The sequence below is a fragment of the Accipiter gentilis genome, chromosome Z, assembly GCF_929443795.1.
Source record: "Accipiter gentilis chromosome Z, bAccGen1.1, whole genome shotgun sequence".
NCBI classification, from domain to species: domain Eukaryota; kingdom Metazoa; phylum Chordata; class Aves; order Accipitriformes; family Accipitridae; genus Astur; species Astur gentilis.
In genome coordinates this window covers 48,937,961-48,959,374 of record NC_064919.1, presented here as the reverse complement: position 1 = coordinate 48,959,374, position 21,414 = coordinate 48,937,961, and the positions used below count along the sequence as shown (strand labels likewise).

The 21,414-nt window shown below is 37.8% G+C and overlaps 1 protein-coding gene across 1 annotated transcript; it reads right to left on the bottom strand.

The window, feature by feature from the left end:
• Positions 1 to 543: 543 nt before the first annotated feature.
• On the bottom strand, positions 544 to 19,103 carry ANXA1 (annexin A1). The gene is made up of 13 exons (XM_049795500.1): positions 18,984 to 19,103; positions 14,993 to 15,071; positions 12,707 to 12,800; positions 11,816 to 11,910; positions 10,120 to 10,233; positions 9,434 to 9,524; positions 8,339 to 8,418; positions 6,791 to 6,847; positions 5,340 to 5,433; positions 4,621 to 4,716; positions 3,473 to 3,531; positions 2,365 to 2,487; positions 544 to 935 (listed from the first exon to the last, which is right to left on the bottom strand). Exons 2-13 carry the CDS (start codon positions 15,056 to 15,058, stop codon positions 876 to 878), a joined length of 1,029 nt encoding a protein of 342 aa, XP_049651457.1. The 5' UTR covers positions 15,059 to 15,071; positions 18,984 to 19,103; the 3' UTR covers positions 544 to 875.
• Positions 19,104 to 21,414: the final 2,311 nt, after the last annotated feature.

Below are 21,414 nucleotides of genomic sequence, written 5' to 3'. Positions count from 1 at the left end.
AGTAATGCTTACTTCCACCAGTGCACCTGAGGTCTATAATTAACTCATTTGTACAGCATCTGGCACAACTGGGACAGTAATGCCAAGCATGAATTCTGTCCAAAACAGAGGTAGTGATAGTAGTTTTTTCACTTTGGAGACAATACAAAAAAATTTACATAATCACCAGGAAAAGGATAAAAGTCCCACATGGGATATGAAGAGTTTTTTCAATTCCTTTTTTTTTTTTTCCTTTTTTTTCCCCCCTATGTACAAATCGTAACAGCTTTATTTACTCTGGAATTTCAATTAAAAAGAACATGACAGAGATATCGTTAGCTTTTTTATATTGTGAAAATTTTGTTAAGAAGTTTTCTTTAGTTATTTTTCTTACATCTGGCTTACATAAAACCTAGGTGAAGTGAAATGGAAATGCATAGGCTCAGCTATACTGTCTGATATTGCTACATTTTTTTTTATTATTTAAGTTATTTACTGATTTTTCTCTCATGCACTGTATGCAGACAGCTTGAAATTAAATGCAGAAATGCAACAAAGGGCATGCAAAGTTACACATGGGTTAATTTTATTTTTAAAAATTTATTTGCTTAGGATACATGAAAACTTTCCCTTCTTCATGATTAATCAAGCAGATAGAAACGTCTGGGCATTCTTTAACTTCAGGTGAATAATGGCAACATGAGATATTAAAACCATTCAGAATAAAGGTACTGGAAAAATACATTCCAGGTTACAGGTTTTCAGCATAACACATATGGACTAAGTACCATTCCACAGAAACCTCACTGTGTAAAGCCTGTATTTTATATAGGCAGCTGAGACAAATATAAAGACCTTCAGCAACAGGGCTTGAGTGCATTGCAGGACCATGAAACTTAGTTATCACTTCCACATAAAGCCACCAGGATGTTTTCATAATCCCCTTTGAGTTCATCCTGTCAATTTAAGTACAAAAAACCCACAGTTGTTAGGATAATGGTCTCAAGTGAAATAAATTTCAGTAAGCATTCAATATACAGGTACCAAACATTTGTCCTTCAACTAAAATTAATCACTTGGTAACACACGTGTTAGCCACAGACTGAGTTTGAACTGAGCACCCTCACTGAAGTTATTCAAATGACCTGGAAATAAACACATGTATTTCCAGACTGAAGCAGAGGTAAGCAAGGCCAATAAAAATCCTGGGATTTTATATGTGTGTATATATATATATATATATATATATATATATAAAATATATATATATACATGAAGAAGAGAAGCACAGAGATTTCTATCCATCCAGGAGCTTTTCTTCTCTAGATAAAGTGCACATGCCTTCCTTGTGCATGTTGCTTACTTGTTGTGTTGTCCAATGTTCATTAATACTAAAACACAATACACATTGTATCTAGGGTTATCTCAAACACAAGCTAATAGTACAGTGATATTATATTCACTATAGGTTCACTTATTCCGCCTGGAAAAAGTGGATAATATGCATTAAGTATGCAATGTAATTATTACATGCTATGTTTTCTCAAATTTAAACCTACTTTACAGAGATATTATGAATTGTTTAGTGTAGCCAAGCTACGCTTCAAGCCATTTGGATGCAATCATCACTATGGAACACAATGAGGTGATGTAATTTACAGATCACACCCGCTCATGAGGGAAGAATAAAAGTGATCTTTGGCACCTAACTGAAAAAGTAGCAGACACCAATAAAAATCAAAAAGGCATTTTAATAGATGTAGGGAGTATGTTTCTACTCCAATCAAGATTTTTTTTTTACTGGTGTCTACTAGCCTTCACAAAGCTGCTTTGCAAGTTCAGCTTTCTTCAAATCCCTCCCTGGTTTACATTTTCTGGAAAATACATTGGGTAGTCTGTCCCCTTTAAGAAGACATTTTTGTTTGTTTAACACACTTACTTAAGTCACCTGGAAAGCAGGCCAAAAAGCTATTTGCATGAGTACCTCAAATGTTAAAAACCAGTAGCCAGCTGTATCAAATATCTCCCATAGAGCTGTCAGTGCAATCACCTCCAGTCTCCTGCCAATGCACCTTATATCTGCCCAAGTATAGTAACTTGGGGATACTGTAGTCTCCATTCAGCTCCTGGCTTCTACTGTAAGATGATATGCTGAGACATGTACCACTACTAACAAATTGCTATAGCTTTTGTGACAAAAACATTGCCCCAGAAAATGAATTAGTTCTACCAGCATGTGGGTCACTGGGAACATGAGTTACTCAGCTACAATGAGTTACTCAGGATGAATGGTGACTGAGGAGCAGAAGAGTTAAAAACCCTTACTGGACTTCCAAAATAATTTCATTGTTTTGCATTCCATATGTCACCTGAGAGAAAACCTACCATAATGGCTTGGCGGAGAGAAGTGCCATACAGCTTCTTGTAATAGCCTTTGATCTCATTCATATCTACTTCATGTCTTGAAACCATGATTCTGATGAGCTCTTTGTGCCGTGTCCCAAAGCCCTGTTAAAAGAAAAAGGAAAAGAGAAAAAAGGAAAAAAAGGGGGGGGGGGGGGGGGGGGGAATAAAGAGAAAGAAAGAAAAACAAAAAAAAAAACCGAACAAAGAAAAAAGAAAAGAGAAAGAAAAAAAAGAAAAAAGGAAAAGAGACAAAAAAAAAAAGGAAAAAAGAGGCTACTTATGTCATTGAAACATCTTAAATCAAGGTTCTGTGTGTTAATCCATCAGACTTTGTGCCCACGTCCTATTCTTTTAAGATGTCTCATAAGGGCATCCTCTCATATCCCCCTTCTGTTCCCTATGAGCACAATTCACTTCTGACAAACTGGCTCCACCCCTGGATTTTATTTTATGCATTTCTTTTAGCTGTTTCCTAAAAAGAGGGATGTCCTTCACTGTGCTTGCTAGACACCAGAGACAACCTAGACTTCACTGCCACATTTTATTATTTGTAATAGTGCAATGAACTGTATTTTCATAACGTTTCACTCAATTTTTCACATACTGCTCCTACCCAAGTCACAGGACTTATTAAAATACCTGCATTCTAGACTGTTTCAGGATCTCCAGATGCCTCACTCAACTCAGGTTCCAAATTTTCCAGAACCATGAATGTCTTGTCAAAGATTGGGCTTCTACAAGGTTCTTGTCCAGATCTGTAATTGTTTTCCTATTCACTTTTCACTAGTAGTTTTCTCGTTTCATAAAAAGAAAAGTTCCAGTTAGCTTTCTGTCACTGTCTAGAGTAAAAGACGTATGTGTAGAAGGACAGATGCTTTCCTGAACACACTATAGCAGAGAGCTCCTCCTATGAGAAGACGCTCAGAAGTTTCAAAGGAAGGAACAGAAGGAGTGATAGAAATACACTGAATTTCCTTCTTCAGTCCCTTTTCATCACACAAAGGGCTTAAAAAGCTCTAGCTAGCTTGTTATTTTTCAGCTTACAAAGCACCCAAGTTTACAAAGACAAGTTCTTTCTTTAGGTTACCTTCATCGCCGAGTGGAGTTTTTCAGCAAAGAAGGCTGGTTTGCTTGTGGCACACTTCACTGTAACAAAACAATGAGATCAGGTCACATCTGTTATATATGTAACAAGTAAAAGAAGGCAGAAGTATGGAAGGAAAACACTTAAAAGCAGTCTCAGTCATCCTACCAGCATATCCTATTTATCTACTTTCTTGTTACCTGTCTTCAAAATACGGGAAAAGTAGTAGTTCCTTTCTTCAGTCTATTCAGAAAGCAATTTGGTCAGGGAGAATAGTTACTGTAAAGACAAGACTTTGCTTCCTAGTTTATTGCCACAAAACTAAGATAGATGTTGCCATTCCTAAAAAGAAAATGTGAAAGCATTTGTGTCTTCTACAGCAGAACTGGAGGTTATGATCTAATGCTTTGTAAACCAAGTTATACTAAGTTCTTGCCCTCCACTTCTGGCATTAAGAGGGATATGATGGGACTCATTCTTTTCTCCAAAGCACAGTTGACTGCGATACAAAAGCCGAGAACAAGATGGGTGTCTGGCTCCTGATTCCATCCCTGGTCCACTAATAAGAGTGATTTAAGTGAGTCACTGCCTCACCTTATTGTTCATGAGGAACAGTAACATTAAGAGACTCAATATACACCTTTATCAAGAACCTTATAAGACTATTTTCTTGAACAAAACTGCAGAAGGAAATTTTTGTATTTTTAACATCTTATATTATAAATATCTTTGAAAAACAAAATTTAGAGAAGGGTGGGTTTGGTTTTGGTTTTTTGAAGACAAGCTTAAAACCGTGTATTTTTGATACAAATTGTGCCTGTTTTGACAGCTCTTTTTGCATATTGACTTCTTGTAAAGGTCTTTCTATATTGATGACACATCATCATGTGTCACACGATATTAATCAATTAAAAGAGCATTCTACATAGCAGGAGAGGTATTTCTACGTATTCATCAACTTTAGCTGGCTTTAAATAACTCAACTAAATCACTATGTTCAGACTAAATTTTCCAAAGCATTATTTAGCAAGTTTCTCAATGAAGCAAAGTAAGCCTAGAATGGTTTCCTATCAGAGCAAGTACAACAAGTAGAAGGTAGGTTTTCATATGGTCAGTATATATAGTAGGTTACAATCTCCAGAACCACTTACCAAGGGCAGTCAAGCAGTTCTCAATATCACCTTTCAGCTCCAAATCCAGTACCTTGTTCATGTCATGCTTGCTGTATTTGGTATATTTCTGAAAGACTAAATAAGGGAAGAAAACTCAGTGAATAGTGATGAAAGTATAGTATTCTCCCTGCATTGCCTCTGCCTTATTCTGCCCTCCCTGCTGCAGCAGTGCACACAGATGACTGATTGTAGGCCGTCTTTCTTATTTTCTTCAGCCACCACAGTGTAAAAAGCAGTGTTACTGGATGGACTAGTGGAGTCAGCATAAGGAATGGGACTTTGTTAGGATGGTAAAGTTCATGTTCCCATTGGTAGGGATAGAGGTAGTCCAATGACTCCACCGGAACCTGTGATATTAGATGCTATCCCTGTACCTAGGGCAAACTGGCTGAGAAGCAAGACCATGTTGGGAACATTCAGAACCCTTACCACACTGATCCCTTGTCCTTGTGATCACTAGCCATGTAAGACTTTGTGGTAATGGTTATGTTAACAATCTAGATGATATTTCTCATTACTAGTATGGAAAGAACAGCCAAACTGCCAACTGCACCCTTAGTCAGCAAGCATGTGTCCAATTACAAAGACCTGTGTAGCAGTCAGAGTCAGTCCTTGATAATCTATATCTTCTCTGAGTTCATGAGCAGGCCATGTGCAAAATACCATTCAAGTGAAGCACAAAGTTTCATCCAACATACCCCTTCGGAGATGTGGGTAGCTTCTTGCAGTAAGAACAGTAATAAAGACATTAATATCTGTTCCTTTCCTTTTCTCTCCTGCTTCATACAAGACCTGTCATAAAGAAAAGAAAGTAGTAAAGTTAACATCAGTATAATAAAACAGAAATACTGTACTTCTGAGGCTACCAGCCAAAGGTATTCCATTGCTTATCAGGAATAAATTCCCACCCTTGACACAATCCGTAACAAAATTCTACACAACCTCAAACTAATTCTAGCTCTATCAAGTAATACGTCATACTCCACTTATGTCATAATAGTACCTAGAGAACACTATGCAGCTAGAAAACATATTTTCAGACATTTTATGATCAACATCTCGCTCTCCTGGGTATATTACATACTTCAATGAAGATGTTTTTCATATATCATGTTTACGGTCTGCATGGGAGTTTGGGACTGCTAGGCTTTCTTCAGACAAACAAAATTGTTTCTGGTACTAACTGGACAAATGTGAAGGAGAAGCCTACGCAGCAAGTACTCCTTGTCTCTCCAGCAGTGATTTTAATGGAAAGTAAGAACCAAATCAGTCTCCTTCATTTTCCTCACCTCCTCAAACCTCTCTAGAAGTAATAAAGACCTCCACACAGCAGCAAAGAACATTTAACAACGCTCTTGTTGCAGCAATAGAAATAGTATTGAACTTCTAAGCTTAAACAGAGTATTAATTCACTGACCTTTCATATCTGGGGCTGATGACAAAACTAAACTCCTTTTGAAGCAAGAATAAAAGCAGTATTGCTCAATGGCCTTCTCTTGGTTGGATTATTAAAAAATCAATTTAAAGCCAATCTAGATTTAAATTGCAAAAGTGATGTAATATTTTAAAGGTGAAGACTCAGAAAAGACAGCTAAAGTTTACCAAGATTCACACTAATGGTGAAAGAAATAAGGGGAAGTTCAGTTGTTTATTTTAGAATTATTCAGAAAATGACTGTGAGATTTACCCAGTAACCTTGACAGGTTCATCACTGTAAAGCAATATCTATAGCTAACATGCTGCAGGGTTCACGCTGGTCAAGGTATGGTAGCTGGTTCTGCACATACATGGGTACACCCTCATCCCTCAATTCAAGAACTGTGTTATAAACAAAAGGAAGATTGTGTCTAATTTCTCCAATTCTTGACCTCTGCTTCAAATACTCTGCATGCTTTACATGAACTAGAAGAGGTCTTGCAGAAATGTTTCTGAAGCTAGATATTAGGGTGAAGATTTGATTTCCTTCAGATAGGGAAGCTTAAGTGAACTTTGTAAAATAGTATCACCTCAGAAAAGATTGCTACATAACATACACATCTCTGTTAGGTCTGCAGTGCACAAAATTCAGGTAGAACATTTGCAGCCAAAGTTTGTTAATCTCAAGTAAATCAGATGAAGAAGCTCTGCAGAGTGCCAGGTATGATCTTACCCTGGCATCGTTGTCAGCAAGCTCATCATTCACATGAGAATCTTCAGATCGGTCAGCCTACGTAAATAAAGAAATAAATACAATTTCATTGGTACTCAAAATCGTTCAGTTTCACAGTTATTCAGTTCAGCAAAATTCAGCATTTTAAAGTTCTGCCCTACTATTCTCATACCTAACTTAATACATGATTGCAGATAGATACAGTTATGTCAATCATTCTTTGAATAAAGTTGTTGTGTTTGTAATCAATCAGAGCTTATGTTTCTAAGGCCATCAGGAACTTTTGAAGTCCTGCATTAAAATCCACAGGACATATTGTTACTTAATGTGGAGTTAGAGGCTTAGAAGCTGTGATTTGCTCCCTGATGACCATTCAATAGACTCCATTCAAGCTGATTTGAAACCAAAAACTGAAAAGCAAACCCATGCACAGGGACATATAATAAAATGTACAAGCTTTATGTATCTGTATTCAACAATCACAGAATCAAATATTTATGCATTTTAAAAAGGTCTTTTTATTGGGCAGCTCCAGTGTTTAAATTAATCTGCTTTTGAACATAAATTCATAAAACACTTTGTCTACTTTTTAGCTCCCTGTCCCATTATCTAACTACTAGAAACATATCTTAACAGCAAGACAAAAAGTTTATTTCTCTAACTGTAAGTATTTCTTCTTTTTCTGTTTCTAGTCAATTGACATGACATTATGTCTGTCTTTCAAGTGCTTACAGACAGTTACCACAACAAAAAAAATAATCTTAAAGGCATAGCTGATAAACAATAATAAACATCACTGTTTTTTAAAATGCATTTGAGATAAAATCTCATTATATCTTGTTTAAGAACATTTTCATATGGTCTAAGATATTGTCATGGTTTAACCACAGCCAGTAACTAAACACCACAGAGCTGCTCACTCACTGGGAAAGGGGAGAGAACTTGGGAGGGAGGGGGGGGGAAGTAAAACTCCTGAGTTGAGATAAGAACAGTTTAGTAGAACAGAAAGGAAGACACTAATAATGATAACAACAACAATAATAAAAATGACAGTAATAATAAAAGGATTGGAATATACAAAACAAGTGATGCACAATGCAATTGCTCACCACTCGCCGACCAATGCTTAGTTAGTTCCCGAGCCATCCCCCCCCAGGCCAACTCCCCCCAGTTATATACTAGGCATGACATCATGTAGTATGGAATATCCCTGTAGCTAGTTTGGGTCGGCTGTCGCCCCTCCCAACTTCTTGTGCCCCTCCAGCCTTCTTGCTGGCTGGGCATGAGAAGCTGAAAAATCCTTGACTTGGTATGAACACTACTCAGCAACAACTGAAAACATCCATATTATCAACATTATTCTCATATTGAACCCAAAACATAGCACTATACCAGCTACTAGAACGAAAATTAATTCTATACCAGCTGAAACTGGCACAGATATATAAGTAAAAATAATGCAAGGAAATAAATATTACATAAATAGTCTTGACAACATTGATTTTTTGTTACAGAAAATGTCACTCAAAATGCTTAAGCACAGCATACCTTGGCTAGAGCAACCAAAGCCTTCTGAAAGTCTCCAGATGTGTCAGAGATAATGTCTTGAGTCAGATCTCTCTTCAGAACTGAAATCAAAAGAAAAAGTATTTGTAGTTTGTTTTAAAGTTACCAACTAGGTTGACTAGATAATGTTTAAGGGTCCCTTCCGATCCAAACCATTCCATGATTATATTATTTTTTCAGCCTTTTCTTAATTTCCTACTTAGATATGCTCACTAGAAATACAGTTTTCTTACTTTCTTTCATTTAACTTCAAGAGAAGGTGTATATTTGTAACACATCATCTAATCCCCGAGATGTGCTGTGAAATTGGAGGCTAAATCCAAAATCTGCTGAAAAAGTCCTTCTCTAAGGTGTTCTGGGTGGCATTGTCTTGGCCTCTTGCTTGTGAAGTAGAAAAAAAGCTTGAAAGTTTTTTCCGAGCCATTTTTCTTTCAATCTTATTTCTAGTTGTTCTTATCAGCACTGAACTTTTCTGAAAAAATAAAACTATTAATTTGGGCTCCTAACTGAGACTATTTGAATGGAAATCTCTTGGAAAAGTTAGTCGATAATCTTGGAAAACATGATTTAATTAAACAACACTGATTGACTGCAGTAAACTCTCCATATACGAGAAATGCCACATTACGTTTTAGTTACCTCTTCAGAGATTTTCCCCCTTTATTCCACTGTTTGCTCCCACTGCTAATGTTATCTGTGTTGCTAACTCAAAAGCTTTTTTTTCAAGCCCAGTAAGATCTTAACGAGTCAGCCAAGGCTTCGTTACAAATGAAGAAAAGCAGCTGGGTTTTGCTTGTGTTCTAGAAAGCATCTAAATGCATGACCCATTCCCTGAGATATCTGCAGTTCTGGCAGTGATGATGTGCCTTTTTGTTCTGTGTTGAGATCTATGTAAGTCAGGAAAAGTCAGTATGACCTCCCTCCCCTGCAACTCTTTTAATCTTATGTGAAGTTTCACTTGGCCTCCTCCAATGTCATCTCAGCTTCTCATATTGAGAAGTGGGGCTGTGACTGTAATGTGTCTGCTATATTATATGTATGTTATACCATTAATACTTCTTTCTTGCTCTGACTTACCTTCTTTGTAGTATCTGCTGGCTTCTCTGATCTCTCTGTTGTTTCTTGAAGCCAGAATCTCGATTAAGGTATCTTCATCAGTTCCAAGCCCCTGATAAAAGTGATTGAATTTTTAAGAATGTTATTTGATACAGCAAATTTAAAATTTAGAGGAACAGAAATAGAGATGACAATTATTGAATTTTCTTTGAAGGCCCCACATGGAGCAAGAAAAAAAAAAGAAAAACATTGTGCTTCCATACAATATTGTTATTTCAGTTCTTGAGGAATTAATTTTTTATCACATTTAATATCATTGATACCCAAAAGAAGTGCTAAAGGGACCAAGCAGTGCATGTAAAAGATAGGAATGTAAAATTTATGAAGAAAAATACCCCTTTCCCTTTTTGTTTTCTCTTACATAAACATGTATATAAACACTATGGCTTTCTACCACTATATCAGCAACCAGTTTTCAGAAGGCAGAAAGAGTTCATTCTCACTAAAGAATCTCCTCCAACCCTGAAGTGCAGTGGAGATTGCTGGCTCTTATTTTCAGAACTGGGGTTAGCAATACAGATTTATTTTACAAAATGGGGTTAAAAGGAAGACAATATGCAAGCTTTGAAATCCAAGTCCAGTGTCATTTACAAGCCTTGAAAATTATTTATGTTATTTAGGAAAGTTTTTCTCAATTTTTGCCTTACCTTCATAGAGGCTCTTAATTCTTCAGCATCAAACTGAGCTGGAGTTTTGAGCAAAGCTACAACAACATCTTCCAGGTGGCTTTTCAAAACTTTTTTCAAGGCTTCTTCCAGACTCTGTGACAGGAAGAATAAGAAACACACTAAGCTAGTGAATGGTAAAAAGCTGCTGTTCTGCTACTGTCCAGAAATTAGTCTGATGTCTGATGAATCTTAGTCTACATCATTATTTTAACTACTAGAAAGAATTACAAAGCCCTACTTGAAATTTTTTATTTGTCACTTTTACGTTAATCAAAGTGTCAGGGTTTTGCAGTTCAGCCATATTCACCCATTTACAGTATCAGAAGAAGACTCCAAATAGGCTTCTTTTTTTTAAGAGGAGGTAATTCTATATTGCTGTTATAATTATAACTGAGTTGCTTATCTGGGTAATATCTTAATTCATCCATTTATTGCATAAAGGATACTGAATATGCAGTGGAAACTCTGTGGACATAGTGTAATATTGCCCTACACAAAACTGCAAGTCCTCAAGTTAAGATTTGAGCTATATTCTAATTTGACCTAAATTTAAGTTCAAAAATAACCCCAATGTGATTTATTCTGTCTCCTATCTGGAAATGCTCAGTACTCTATTTTGTTACATTAAAATTTGCAGCCCTGTTTTCTACCAAGTATGTGTCCAGGTTGTGGCTGCAAGAGTGAAAAGGTCAACCTACTTTGTCAGGATACCTAAGACAACAAGATTATTTCAGAAGCAAGCATTATGTCCATAGTTAGTTCTATTCAACTTTTGACAGTGTGCCAGGAACAAGGGTATCTAATAATCTAACAGCATTAGTCTCCCTGTGTCTTTGAAGTTATATTTTAATTTAGGTCTTTAAAAAATATCATTGCAAGGATGGAGCTACCTCTGAGGGTGGAGACAGCTGTGAAAACCATGAGTGAGGTTTCCTGAATGGAAACAGGAAATCTAGGCTAAAATGGGATATTAGACTTATTCTCTAAATTGGCCTTTAAAAGTTACACTCAGAGGAATCACTTTCCAGGGAGCAAATGCTCTGTAACTGGTATGTCAACTGTGCAATTGTAATTTCAATATAGAGTTACAGGTTCAAATGGAGAAAATTTGTTATAGAGAAAAGAGGGAGCAATTAAAACCTTTTCCAGAAACACACAGTAATTTCCAAGCTTCTCAGTTGCAGGGACTAGCAGTTTTACCACTCAGTACATACATCCCTATACCAGTGTTGGTATGCTTGTGGGACAGCATTATGCTCCTACAATTTTCCTATCCTATTTAGTATCCTATCTGGACTTAAATATTTGGAGAGATGCCTCCAAGTCCCCTTCTCCATCCCTCCCTTTCTCTCAGCTGACTGTGTCCCAGGTGGTAGTGGAATCTCTGCATTCCCAGTGATTTAGCAATTTAAAGGATCTCTAGGTCATTCAAAGGCTGGAAAGTCAGAACTTCAAAATCTTTCCTTTTATTTCAAAACAGTGGTGACCTTATTCAAAGGCTCAGAACTGGCAATGTAGTTGCAGAGTATTATCACTGTCATGGTTTTCACAAACTACAGAAGGCAGAAGACTGTAATTTTTTGTTCTATGAAGCTAAAGCTGTATGTACCATCTGAGCCAGGAGCAACATTGATATTCTAGGTGTAAATTTAAGCTTGGCCTGAATTTACTTTACCTTTCCTTTAGCCTGCTGATAGGCAGCTTTGATCTGCTGACGCTGAGCATTTGTTCTTTTAGTCAAGATGTCAATGATGGTGGCTTCGTCCACACCTATGAGTCACCAAACAACAGAATGTCTAATATTTCCACTATATTAGTGCATCATTTAGCTAAATAATAGATTTTATTTTTCTATTATTTGCTTTATGTCTTATTTTGATTTCTTGACACACTGAAGTTTAACCAACAGAAAAAAGGTAATCATCTACTGACTTACAATTAGTGATGTAGGAAAAAAACAAATAAATAGATTCCCGCAGAAAACAGAAACCTATGTATCTGCAATTTCATATAGAAAGTTTTAAAGTGTTCTGAGTGAAGAATTTATGCTACCAAATAACTAAAATAAATAAATAAATAAATAAATAAATTAGATGGCACACTCATTTAATTTCAGAAAGTCAAACTGAAAAAGGTTTCGAAGTACAGGCAAAGTGCCAAATGTGATTTCATTAAAAGAGAGAAGCGCAATAGAATCATAAACTACATTATCAGCATATTCACTGCCTCTTGCAGGGATTTTATGGAAATCAAATCAAAAAGTAAAAGTATGATATGTTATAATATTTTTTTATTCTCTAGAAATTAAATTTTTACAACCCTTCCTTCAACATATTCAAGAACTTTAATGTAGTATTAAGGTCTGAAATCATAATACAACATCAGGATATCAAGAGATGGGATTCTTTACCAAGTGGCATAATGTAATGTATTGCCAAGCTTTTAAAAACAGATGCACCTCTCCTTCTTGCCATTGCCTCGCACTCTGGTACTTTATTCAGTGCTATTCTCAAAATTTCATAAGAAAGAGTACTAATGTAGCAGGTAAAATATTTACTACTCTTACCCTTTACAGTAATAGCTTTGTCCAAAGCAACAACATCAGCTGATGGATCGAAGTTAGGGTATGACTGTACTCCATGGCCACCTTTTGAACTTTTCTGCACAGGAAAAAAAAAAAAAAAAAATTGCTCATTCCAAAGAATATTTTTGCAAAGAAGCAGTTTTAGATGACTAAATAAACCGTGTATTTGGTATTGCCTATGAAAGGACTATCAAGGAACATACAAAGTTTTGTAACTACAGAGAACTAAACAGACTCAGTAATGGATATGCATTGGATTTATTCCTTTTACACCTCTTATATTAAAAAGAAAGTACTTCATATATTTCTTTAGGTACCTGAAGACCTATTTCTCAGAGTAAGTTGGATTCCACAGGAAAATACTTTTTAACTGTCACGTTAAGCAATTATGTCCAAATTTTAAAGGCTCTAAAACCACAAGTATATCCTACAGGCACTGCCAGTAAAGTGCTACTGATCTCTTTGCTTATCTTGCGCAAATTGAATCTGCATCACATTAAGTGACTTCTCAGCTGATCCATTTCTAAGGCTACAAGCACTTCTTGCATGCAAGAACTTGGAGAAGAGTTCAAGCCTAATACTACAAGGAAGTGAACTGTTACCCAACTTCTTTGAAACTTGAGACATAAGCCACACTTTCTTCACAGACATTATCTGCTGGCTGCCTTTGGTGAGTCCACTCCTAGATGGACACTCCCTAGTCAGCATCTAAAGGGCTCTGGGAATAACTAGGGATGATGAATTCCACTACATGACAGGTTGTGTGGCTTGCCCTAAGTCAGCTACATGACAAATGAAGTTACTGGTAGGGCCTATAACCCAACAGCACTACCTAGCCAAAGCCTACTTTTACAGAAGCTATGAAATGCCCCAAGATTCTTGGATGCAATACTTATATAAAATTCCCATTAGTTTGATATATGGTGAGATTTTTTATTAAAAATCCCCCGTAGTTTAGCTAAACTTTTTCAGAATCATCTATACTTTTTCTCCTTTTTCAACAACTCATTATTTTATTTTTTTAAAATCCTTTGCTGCTAAAGTAAAATATCACAATAGAAATAGCAAGGTCTTATGGATACATGTTTTACATACAGCATTCTGTATTGAATTTTGTATGCTTCTAACATCTGATAATTAAATATTCAACTCCCTACACAATTGTATCACTAGGAGTTGTAAGACAGCATAGGGACTGCATACTTAAAGCAGTGTCTTGCATACTTTTGAAAAAATCACTGTGACTCAGGTGATAAGACAACAAAGGAATGGAACTCATTCACTGCCTGTTTCCTAGGCACACCAGGTTAGTCTTTGTATAGTGGTTTCCATGAAAAACTTATCTACTAGCAATAGAAAACTGTCTGTAACCACCACAACCAGAATGACTCAGAATCCTGGAAGTGCAAAGGGAACAGGATGGTGGAGCCAAAGTTTTATGCAGAAAATGTTGTGGAATCAAAATTACAAAATCCAAAAAAGGTCCAGAGCAGAAAACTTTATTTACTGAAATTTGCCCCCTATATTAAATTTTTTTCAATATGAAAGTTCTTTCAGGATCCCCTTCAGACATCACAGTGTACTCCTTTACCTCTGCTGAACGTCATTTCAGTATCTCAATCAACTTCATTATCACAAAGACTGTCCACGTCATCCTAGTGCAATAACTCTTGACTTCTCACCACCATAAGCCTCCCTTCTAAACAGTATCAGTACTGATCATCTGAGTTGGTTTATTACAAACCATGACTCTTTCCACCATAAGCATGATATATGATATAAAAACTAGGACATACAATAGTGACTTTAGTTCCTCCTTTACATTCCTGGGCTCCAACTCATGGCTTCCTGTACTTCAGCTTACAAGTCCTTGTTTTTCTCATGTACGTCATCTGAACACGTTCTTACACATTCACACACCTGTGCATCAGATTACTACTTTAAAGAGGACTACTTGAGTGAATCAGTGATTAGCCACCGGGAATTACAATTTCATTACAGTAACTAGTTCTGCCTAGGAACTGATAACTAGACTGATTTGGGCAAATTAGAGTAATTTTTCATCTGATAGAAGATTTACTAGGTTATTAGATTACATTAGATTTTATGCCGCAATAAAATTGGGTTCCAGTTCTAATTCACTGCAGTTTTGCCATTGTTTGTTCTCCGTTTGAGTATATGAAAGATGTTTGGTGGCCTAAGCCTGTAAATCACTTCTAAAAGTACTTGAAAATAAGCACGATGCTCTCAAAATGTGATAATACTTACAATACATTCCTGCTCCTGATTTTCCATGAACCATGCCTGTTTCAGAAATTCTGATACCATAGCCATGTTGACAGAGTTTCTGGGAAGAGATGCATCAAGTTATGAACCATTTTTCATCAAGTTACAAACCATTTTTAATCATTCTCAGCACCAGTGCAACTCAAGTTTTCCCACTCTCAAAATCCTTTCTCTTGAACTATGATACACAGGCATTAGCTTCTCAAACAGTAATTGGTCTGTTCTATTGGAAGCAGGTAACATTTATGTTTGGCAGGTTACACAATGCTCCACAACTGCTTGCTCACCCCTACACCCTTAGCTACTTGCAGAAGTTTTAAATTAGAAATAGAACAGTAAACTGGCTGGACTATTTGCTTATTTGCTATGGCAATACCTAAGCATTAGTATTGACTTACAAAGTGAAGTTACCAGAAACAAATTAAAGTCTGTCATTCCCCATTAGTTAAAGGTATCAGCTATGCCCATTTAGCTTACTGAATATTTGATTCTGTTTAAATTCAGTGGTAAACAAATATTCTTGTCTGATCAATCAGTGAAGTTGGAGCTCTTGTGTGTTACGTTAAGGCAAAAGATATTCCCTTGTTAAAAACACTCTCATGTAATTTCCTTAACTAGCTCCTTCCAAAGGAAGATGTGTAAAATCAGAAAGTTTCACCTACACTGTTCCTTATTTCTTACATATTTCCTACAATTTCTACAAAAGAATACACCATTACCCATTTAAGAAGGAAAAAAAAAAAAAAGTAATTTGTTTCTTTTACTATCAGAATGAAAATCAGTCCAGTTTTTCCATAAGATACCATGTAAAATGGAAAAAAAGACCAATGGTGACGTGATTTGACGTCACCATTTGAAGCACCCAAAAATAATCAATAGGTTGCTTCATAACAACTTTGGTGTGAGAAATAATCTGTTTGCTAGTAGAAACAGAGAGAAGAAATTGATGTTTATTTCAAATAAAGTATTTTTTGGTCTGCTCAAAATAAATATTTTTTTATTTTCCCAAAAACATACTTCCATAGCAAACTCTAGGGAAGGCTTGGTTCTGAAGTACACATATAAACAATAAACTGAAGATAATGTTGCTGGGTAAACTGGAATGTCCTTGAATCTAGTGTGAAGTGACAAGATGCTATTTGCAGTCTTGGGGTATAGATCATATAATGTAGATCATATACACAATACACATACTACAATACACGTAAAAAATGATGTTGCTTATGCTGCAAACACACTTACCCTACTTAGGCCCTGGGTCCCATAGGAAGGGCAAAAAGCAGTTATTTAAAGCAACATACACCTAGGACACAGCAGTTTAGCTGTAGCCCAGCTGATTCTTGCCTTCATAGCAAAACTGTAAAATATACTTCCACATCCAGCTGCCAACAGCTACTTCCCGTGGCCCTCCTCCAACTCAGCTCCACCCTTCCCTACCCTCGCCAAGGCAGGAGCCACCTACACACTCTCTTCCCCAGAAAACTCTTACTTTCGTGCCCTTCCTTCAGCCCTGAGGGCACAAAATCCAGCTCTGCCTGTGATGCTAGAAAAACTGAAGATGACTCCGAATCTGTATGTTACCTAGAGTAGGTCTCATCTGGGTAAATAATGGTCAGAATAGCTTGTAGGTTTTAAGGACCAACTTTTATGCAGGTGTTGTTTATTGAGGATCAGAAATGCATACTTATATTGCTATTAAAACAAGCATTTTATCAAGATGTTACAGTTAACTTCTGTACCATTCTTGTATTGACAGAAGTATATGAGGCCAGATGAAGTGCTATAGTATCTGAAGTTCTGCTGTATTTTATAACAGCACATATAAAGGCCATATGCAGCAGAATAGGTGTATTGAGTCACCAACAGTGACATGTACAGATACGTCTGTCGACTAATAGATTCACGGAGTGTATAATCGTTTAACAAATTCAGTCTCACAGCACCAGATCTGAGAAGAGGTAGGAGCAAAGCTGTATTTTAGTTGATAGAGCAACACTTCCCAGGGAAAGCTGGCTGCAGGGAGGAGTGCTAACATCTCCACGTCTTCTGCCTGTCCCCATCCCCACTGCTCACATGCAGCATTAAAGGTTTTGCCGCTCTTGTGGATGACTAGAGCAGAAGGCTGCTAGCCTACACTAAATTGGGTTTCTTCAGCCTCTAAACCTTTATGTCTATCCTAATTTAAATTAGAGATACAGTAAAGGAATTCTGTGCCTTAAAAACTAAGGGGGGTTTTCCCTTCTTTTTGAAATAAAGACACTTTGGCATACAGATCTATCAATTTCCATATAGTAAACAAATAACAGTTTTAATAGAAGTCAAAGTAGGCAATGGCACTTTAGAGGGGCTAAAGACCTTACTCTGCTTGAATTGGCTCAGAAAGATAAGAAACCATCTTACATACAAAACTGTTTTCCTGTTTTATAAGAAACTATGGCTAATAAGAAAAAAGAAAACGGGAATCTAGGAAGACAGCCAGGCCCCCTGACAGAGTCAAGGTCTCTCCTGATGCTTTGACTCACATCAGTCTAAAATGCAGACAGCTCTTGTAAACAATACCTAGATCCAGGAGGGATAAATTCAGTCACAATATGATTTTAATTTAGTATGAAAAGAACTGGAAGAACTGATGGCCTTCTGCCATATATTTTCCTCTACTTTTGAGCTCAGGTCAAAGTCTATGAACAGGGAGAGGAAAAAAATACATGTACCTACAGAGTGGTGCAAACAGAAGGTACTATGGAAAAGTGTGACACTTCTGGTTACTCCATACCAAATACCTATTTGAGAGTTACTCTGTTTACTAAAATATTGTCCAGGACATGTGTCCCACTTCCCAAACTGGAATGAGTAGACGTCCCATTCAAAAGGAAGGAGGATCATTAACTTAAAATTACTCTGTTTGAACAATATTGCGATTTTTATGCATTTTATCATTCCCATTTGGAATGATCAACATTGCAACTGGAATGAAGAATCAAACAGAGGTCCAGACCGAAAACCCTAACTATTTCTTCACAAGAATTACTGCAGTGTTGCTTTCTGTCCGGCTCCCAATCCCCAGGAGAAGTACCCTTCAACTGGACATACACAAATATTTAAGTTTCGAGAAAAAAAATCAATATTTATCGAAAATGTTTAAAGACACAAACTAGACTTTTACACTACAGTCTGTGTCAAGTGACACCATTTCTCCATGCTTATTTAACTGTATCATGAATCATATCAGATATATCATCTCTGGTTACTGTCCAAAGCTAGCTGCCAGGATCTTGATGTAAATTAAGGTCATTACACCCTATCTGAAAAACAGGCAGTAGATCTAAAACAATAATTTATTTTGCACTGCAAAGTCTACCGAATATGAAAGAAAAACAATCTCATCCTTGGAAAATTCAGTGGAAAGTTTTAGCGGAAAAAAATCCAAATGATACAGCCCTTACTTACGTGGATTTGCCTAAGTTCTTAGTCACAATGACAGGGTTTTGCTCTTACATTTCTAAAAGACTGCTTTGCCTCGTTTTCATTACTTTCATGAGCAAAGACCCCTCCACAGTGCCAAAGCAGCAAACTGTTGGTGAAGTAACAACAGCTGTTTCCTTTTTTAAGTTTCCATACAAAGGACATTAGTTTTCCAGAACGCCAGTTTTACTGCAGATTTCTACAGCAGACTACTACAAAGGCAAAGAGAAAGCATAGGAAACTGTCAACTGCAAATAAGTTGCTTTTAATCTTGTAAGCTTTTTTTTTCCCAATTCCTTACATGTACTAAATAAAAGCAGCAGTTGTCCATGTCTTTCCGTGTACATGACACGTTTCAAAACTGAAAGAATTTCTACTGCTCACACCCATTTTCCCTTGCCAGCAAATCCAACCCACAGAAAATTGCACTAGATCACTTGACAGATTGAGCACAAAATTTTTAAAAGTTTGTCATGTCTACAGAAAGCAGAAAAGAACTATAAAAACCTACCTTCTTCCTCACAAATACTACTTTTCAGAGCAGCAGTCAGGAGTAAGGGAGCAAAGAGTTCTGGATGCTTTTATAGCACTGCGCGGGAGACCCCACCTAGCAACCAGAGTGTTTCCACAGTCCCAGCAACCATCTGCTCTTTGCAGCAGCTAAATCTGGATGCTGTCCAAAACACAGAACCACACACAAAAAAGTCACTGCAAAACTATGTGCTGGAGAAAGAAGGAACAGATTTCAGTAGGGAAAAGTTAACAAATGAGCATGCCTCGGTAGCTCTCCTCCCCTGCCATAGCGACATCCCTTACTGCAGTAAATTGCCATGAATATTTCGGGATCATGAGATTAAAATGTTAAGAAACTAAACTTGAGTTACTCCCTTCACATTTTGACATGTCTGGTACAACTTCGAAGTGCATATATTAAGATATATCTTTGCTCAGTGAAACTTTGAGATAAAAAAGAGTGAAGAGTTGATGTGGCTTCCACTCTTCACTGAACTCTGGTGGCTATTAGCTCTGCTTCTTCTGCACATGAGCCTGTGGCAGAAATACGACATGCCAGGAATAAAACATGTCTAAAAGTTAATGTCGATACCATTTTTTTATTTATTTTATTTTGTGTGTGTGTGTGTGTGTGTGTGTGTGTGTAAAAGAAATACCTGGAAACAGGCAGGCTTAATAGAAGGGCAATAACTGGCACCTACATAATTAGAAAGAGGTCAAAACATTCAGATTAAACTTTGAAGTTCAAAGTGAGAGTGGTTTGCACAAGATGAGGGAGTTCACCAGCCTGCTAGAAGCAGTTTTCTGCAAGCACTTCCTCACCAAGCTGGCCAAACACATTCTCCAGAGCACGTTTGGCACAGCACGATGGGGCGTATCGCTAACGTCTCAGATTGGCCCAATACATGGTGCCCAGTGAAGAAATACTACTTCCTGATCCAGAAGTGTTTGCAACTAGCAGCTTGGCCTCCTGAAGCTGGCTGTTGTCCTGCTTTCCGCTGACCTGGACCTGCTGCAACACACTGGTACCCCCAGAATGAGGAAGTATGGCTGATCTGCCTCTCATGAACACACATGAAACGCAGTCTGCCCTTGAAACTCAAGTGTAGCAATTAATAAAATGAGGAGGGAGGGGAACAGACTGCTGGGTAGCATTAGAGGGGGCACTTGCAAATTCTTCAAATGTAGCACACCGTTGCACACACAATCCAGCATTGCTTACACCTTCCTCTGTTTAAAGTAGCTCTGTAGAAATTGTTGGGGCCCTAAATGCACACACACACCCCCCAACAGGGTTTAGTTGCAGATGTTGGGGGTAAACTCAGGATCAGCAGAGCCAAGGGGGTTCCCATCCCACCAGGCCAAAAGGAGAGCTGCCAGTAGTGCTGTGGGAAGCAGTGGCCAGGCCTTCCCGGCCCTGGGACCTGCCTTCAGCTGCAGCCCCGGCATTTGGTCCCTGCCTGAGCCGCTGCCCTGCTGCCTTGCAGCCGGGCTGGCACTGCCCGTGGGACCTGGGCTGGGCCCAGCCTGTGGGCTAATGTCCTCCTCTGTCCCATCCCCATCTCCATCCTGATGCCTGGGGCTGGAGCTGCCCCCGGTGCCCCCCCCCCCCGCCCTCACCCCGGACCTCCTGCTCCTGGCTGGGGGGGTGGTACAGGAGGGACTGCCAGGCCCTGCCTTACCAACCCCCATGGGAACCCTCCCCCACATTCCTGGCCCCCAGGGAGCCCCCAGCTTCCCTGACTCTCTGACAGCAATTTTCCCCTGCCCGTTGTTCTTTCCTTTTTTTCCCTGCACGTTTCGCATGTTATTCGACAAAGATATTTCAGATATTTTCAGTAAGCTGAATAACTGAAGGGGACTACCAGCTGACAGCAATATTGTGAGCAATCTGTCAGGTTGTATTTGGGTTTGTTTATTTAATTATGATGTGTGAAGTTCAAATTACTTCTGCCCTCCTGCCCTTCTCCATGTCAGTATGACACTACCAGTCTTATTTCACCCATGTCAGATGTTGGCCAAAACCTCTGTTTACACACTTTTTTATGGGACTGTTTCCCTTGCCTATTAATGAACATGGCTAATTACAATCTTTTTATACTGGAAAGCTGGAAATCTGTGCATATCCCCAGTGCAGATAGCTGAGTGTTTTGAAATACTGAAAAACTTAGAAAGCTGGGTTAGAGCATCTTTATAACTTTTTGGGTGTTTTCTCGGTAAAGAAGATCTAGCACAGCAGCTTTTACTGCAGGCCTATAAGGGTAAGAATCAGTGTGTTACAAGTGTTTAGTAAAACACCCTCCCACTTTGACTCCTTTTTCTAACATGCTTTCTCAATAATTGGACTATTATCCCATTTTCATTGTGTAAGTTTTTCATCTTTTTTTTTTTTTTTTAAATTGCATTGTCTTTCAGGCCTGTGTTTCTAC

What these genes read in the sequence shown, in the direction of transcription:
- ANXA1 (XM_049795500.1), bottom strand. Translation starts at nt 15,058, where the DNA reads ATGGCTATGGTATCAGAATTTCTGAAACAGGCATGGTTCATGGAAAAT. An exon ending in CAGCAGATACTACAAAGAAG is followed by an intron (nt 8,419 to 9,433) that starts GTAAGTCAGAGC and finishes TTTTGATTTCAG; the next exon opens with TTCTGAAGAGAGATCTGACT. An exon ending in AACTCCACTCGGCGATGAAG is followed by an intron (nt 2,488 to 3,472) that starts GTAACCTAAAGA and finishes TTCTTTTAACAG; the next exon opens with GGCTTTGGGACACGGCACAA.